At 42.6% G+C, this 4,815-nt stretch overlaps 1 protein-coding gene across 1 annotated transcript in view; it reads left to right on the plus strand.

Moving 5' to 3' along the window:
- Positions 1 to 327: 327 nt before the first annotated feature.
- The window catches only part of LOC106123210 (esterase B1-like), a 4,670-nt gene continuing 182 nt past the window's right edge, over positions 328 to 4,815 (plus strand). The window contains exons 1-4 of the mRNA XM_013319442.1: positions 328 to 674; positions 2,632 to 2,769; positions 3,189 to 4,492; positions 4,646 to 4,811. Coding sequence (XP_013174896.1) covers positions 591 to 674; positions 2,632 to 2,769; positions 3,189 to 4,492; positions 4,646 to 4,811 — 1,692 coding nt within the window. The 5' untranslated portion in view covers positions 328 to 590. The remainder of the gene's footprint in view (positions 675 to 2,631; positions 2,770 to 3,188; positions 4,493 to 4,645; positions 4,812 to 4,815) is intronic.

The raw sequence follows: 4,815 nt of genomic DNA on the forward strand, positions 1-4,815 counted from the left end.
TGAAAACCATATTTTGGTGCAATATTTTATTTCTTTAATTAGTTATGAAGGATAATGTAGTAATAGAAAGAAACCTTTTTTTAATATTGTAATTCAAAAACAATAATCACGAAATTTTCGATTGAAAGTTGTATGAGAACATCAATCGAAAATCGAAAAAAATCGTAATCGATTTTGGACAACCATATCTAATGAATTGTCAAATAAATTGTTAAAATAATCTATCTTAAATAGATAAACTATATAAAAATGAATTTTGTGGGTCAATCCGTAAAATGGACTGTATTTGTATCGTCTCCCCTATTAAATTTACCTTTAATATTGACACTTTTTGTGCTAGCCTAACTGGCAACACTGTGTCGCACTGTAAAGTAACTACTGATACTGATGTACATATGTTATGTTTTGTACTATGTACTTATACTTATCATTTATCAACTTTCAACTAATACCTATATTGAGGCAAGGTATAGAATTAACGAAAGTTAAAATCGTAATAATCAATAAGATGAGCTAAGGAATCGAATCGAAAACGAATGCGCTTTGAATTAGCACATATTAGTAAATAAAAACTCTGGTTTAACAAAACAATGGTCAGAGTTAGTTCAAAGTTCGCTTCTGAGGTAAAAGGAGCGTTTAAGTTTTTTTTAGTAAAACAAAGCACTAAAGCAATGGTAAGAAAATATTAATTTTGTAATTTGTTTCAATTTCTACTATTTTAACCATTATTCTCGACTACTATTCCCTTACTGACTACTTATATCTGTGTACTTCTACATGTGTGAGAAATGTAATATCACCTGATATATTTGTTGCATTTACTTAGTTGTTGCCTTATTATATATTGTTTATGTTTGAAATGTATGCTCTAAGCTAAAACCTTAAAAGTAGTCAAAGAAATTAATGTATGTATAAAAATGTGTTTGCATTTATTTTGCCATCTTCCATCAATCAATTCCCATGCATAGCTACACATGTGTGCTCAGTGCTTGTGGGTGGACTTCCACTAGGTATTATAAAGTTACTGCATTATAGTAATAGATTATGACATTGAAACTTTTACCATTGATTTTACAGAATTTATTTGTATTAGAATAGTCAGCGCTATTCAATCCATTTGCAAAAAATGAAAATGAAGAAATATAAGATAGAATAGTAAAATAAAAGAAACAGTCTAGCAAGCTTCACAGCAGAAAATATAATATTGTTTTTATACTAAAGAGACATAAAAATTTCAACTAAATTCTAAATATATAATTAAATGAATTAAATAGTATGTACAAAAATATCAGTGTCAAATGTATCAGCAACATACTGACCCATGTCCAAAACAGAACAATACACATGGGCAATATAAGAAAAATACAAGGTAACCAAAATAACTAAATTATGCACTACTAAGTGTAATTTCGACGGCAGCGACCACATCATTCTTGCTAGAGAAGGTTATGAAAATTCAGCCTCACAAACACACTGATCAAGTAAGGGTGCCATCTATATAGTTTGGTAGTGCAGTATGGTGGGGTTCGGTTGTGGGGTTGTGGGGTGAATCAGTTGTAAGTCTCATTAAGATAAATGTCAGTAAATGTTGCATATAGTTGAACAGGCAAGGGAAGGTAGAAGGTTCAGCGGGGCACAGCTGTTGTTCATTTGCTGTAATCATTGATAGTAACATTACTTGGTAAAGGCACATTGTAGTGTGACTCGCTGCCACTCCTAGGACAGGGCACTCTTTGTGCAGGTGCACCGACAGCACCGGTTAGTCAGACACAGTGCTATTTGGAACACAGCAAACAAATATCACTTTAGCGGTATAAATATGTGTGACATGAAGATAGACATATTTACATCCATCACATGTCTCTCGATGAATCTTAAAAAAAAACAAAATAAGTAAAAGAAATGCAACACCATAATACTTTAATGACATATTTATAATTATAGTTGTAAAGTTTTACCATTTGATACATGAAGTATTTAAATAGATTTGAAATAAACTTTGAATTGGTGCAACAAGAGTACAGCAATTACAGTCCCGTGATGATGGTTGCATGACCGGTGCTCTGCTTCATGGCACAAGGCTTAGGCCTGGCTTAGATCATCATCATGTAAGAATTACTTTACCAACAATCCACTTACTATAAAATGTAGTATATTGAAGGTGAAGGATATATAAAATTTTCTAAAAACTCTTAGAGGATATCTGCACGGGCGCTTTTTTAACGCTGTGTTAAAACTCGACTTTGACGGGTCATGAGCCAGGAGCGCTTTTAAATCACTCTTGTTTTATTCGCCTACTCAAAATGCAACATTGTGCGAAAAGCGTGGCTTTATAAAAGCGCTGCCCTATGAACAGATAATATGTTTGATGAACACATGGAAATATATTTAATCTATAATATTTGAACTCCTTTTTGGCATGCGTTATAAAAGCGCCCGTACGAATGAAGGCCTACGGTTTTATCTTCTTAAGTAGATGTCGTCATAACTCTCATGATGCATTTATTAATCATAGTTTATAATATAATATTGTCGCCAGAGTAGAGTTTGAAGATAAGGTAAACGAACAACACATGTTTAAGCCGTTATCGATGGTATATAAAGGTATTATAATTATGTGCCGTGGCCTAGGGTCCGACGGTTCGGGTGCGGCAGGGAGCGCTGCGCGGCGCGGTGTGCACGCTGCCCGCGCGCTGCGGCGGCGAGCACTACTACAGCTTCAAAGGCATTCCGTACGCGCGCCCGCCCCTCGGCAAACTCCGTTTCAAGGTTTGTGAAATGTGCAATGTGTTTCAATTCCACAAGTTTGATAACGAGCAATGTTTCGGGTGCATGGTAACGCAATATGTAGAAAACAGGAGATTAATGTTTACCTTCACTTGGATAAATGTATATATGAATCTCGATTACTGGCTCAAGAGGCATAGCGTATCGCTAGTTCATGAGTCAGGCGAATTTTACACATTACTCGTTTATGCCTCAATAAATAAATTTCAATTTGATAATTTAAAAAGAAGTTAGATAATCTCGGGGAGCGAACCGGGACCTGCATATTGCAAGTCAAGCGCTAAACACCTTAACTAAGGACGGTCGCTAAATTTATGTAAATAACAATGATATGTACAAGTTACCTTTGGGACAATGCAAACACGAGGCCCACATTACATTACCGGGCTTTGTTGTTGCAGGCCCCGGCGCCGGCGCAACCGTGGCTCGGAGTGCGCGAGGCCGCCGAGCACGGCGCGCCCTGCCCCCAGGTGGACATGCTCACCGGCCAGCGCCTGCAGGGGAGCGAGGACTGCCTGTTTCTCAATGTATATACGAAGTCTCTTCTACAAGATTCCAAATTGCCGGTGATGGTGTTTATACACGGCGGGGGATTCATGTCGGGGTCGGGCGATGCGGACATGTACGGGCCGCAGTTCCTGTTGCAGCACGACGTCGTCCTCGTCACCGTCAACTACAGGCTGGAGATGCTCGGTTTCTTGTGCCTGGACAGCGCCGAGGTCCCGGGCAATGCGGGCATGAAGGACCAGGTGGCCGCGCTGCGCTGGGTGCGGGACAACATCGACCGGTTCGGCGGCGACCCCGGAAACGTGACGTTGTTCGGCGAGAGCGCCGGAGCGGCCTCGGTGACGTACCACATGCTCTCGCCCATGTCCGCGGGTCTGTTCCACAGGGCGATAGCGCAGAGCGGCGTCTGCATAGCCGACTGGGCGAGGGGCACCGACGGAAAAGAGAGGGCCATCAGGGCGGCCAAGTTCCTGGGCCACAAAGGCGTCGGCACGAGCGCCCTACTCGACTTCTTGCAAAATGTACCTGTCGATAAACTCGTCAAAATGACATTCAAAACGATGACAGACGACGAGAGGCACCGCGGCCTGCCGATTCACTTCGCACCGGTTGTTGAGAAACGGTTCGACAACACCGAAGCGTTCCTGACGAAAGATCCTCTGGACTCGCTGTTGGCTGGCGACTTCAATAAGGTGCCTCTGATAGTGGGCTACAACTCGGCCGAGGGTCTCGTATCCGTTCAGCATCAAGCGAAAAAAATTGGATTCCTTAATGAAAATCCATCTTATTTCGTTCCCAGAGAAGTAGCTCGGAGAGTGCCCTCGAACACACTGTCGGCTCTGGGAGACCGAGTAAAATGTTTTTATTCGGGCGAGCGCGACTGGGCAACGGAGGATTTAGACAGTTTGGCGGCCATCCTCTCCGACGTGCACTTCGTGTACAACTGCCACCGGCTGAGCCGGCTGGCGGCCGCGCGCGTGCCCGTCTTCATGTACCGCTTCGAGTGCGACACGCAGCTCAACGCCATGAAGCGGCTGCTGCCGCCCCAGCTCGGGGCAGCGCGCGGCGCCTGCCACGCCGACGACCTCTTCTACTTGTTCAGCAACGCGGCCAACCAAACCAGCCACGAGGAGGACCAAGAGTCGCGTTCTTTAATCTACACCCTCACTAAATTATGGACAGATTTTGCTAAAACTGGGTAAGTTGTAAATGTACACAAATGTGTATGATATATATATTTTTTTTGAATATCTTGACGTCCAACCCTGAGCTTCTGAGGTTTAAGCCAAGTGCTTGTAGCTTCTTACATACTAAATAAATGCAATATGTGTAGATGTCGTAATTATTCCAGTGAACCCACACCGGACGGTTCGGAGCATAAAAGATGGCCGTCGCTGAACACGGACTGCTCCCGCGGTCCGTACGTGATCGCCGACTCCGACTCGGTCGCCGACGCCGAGTCAGTCGCCGACGCCGACTGCCGTCGCGTGCGTTTCTGGAACAAAGTATACAGGGACGCCG

This window comes from Papilio xuthus, unplaced genomic scaffold (assembly GCF_000836235.2).
Source record: "Papilio xuthus unplaced genomic scaffold, Pxut_1.1 DF826115.1, whole genome shotgun sequence".
Classification (NCBI taxonomy): Eukaryota; Metazoa; Arthropoda; class Insecta; order Lepidoptera; family Papilionidae; genus Papilio; species Papilio xuthus.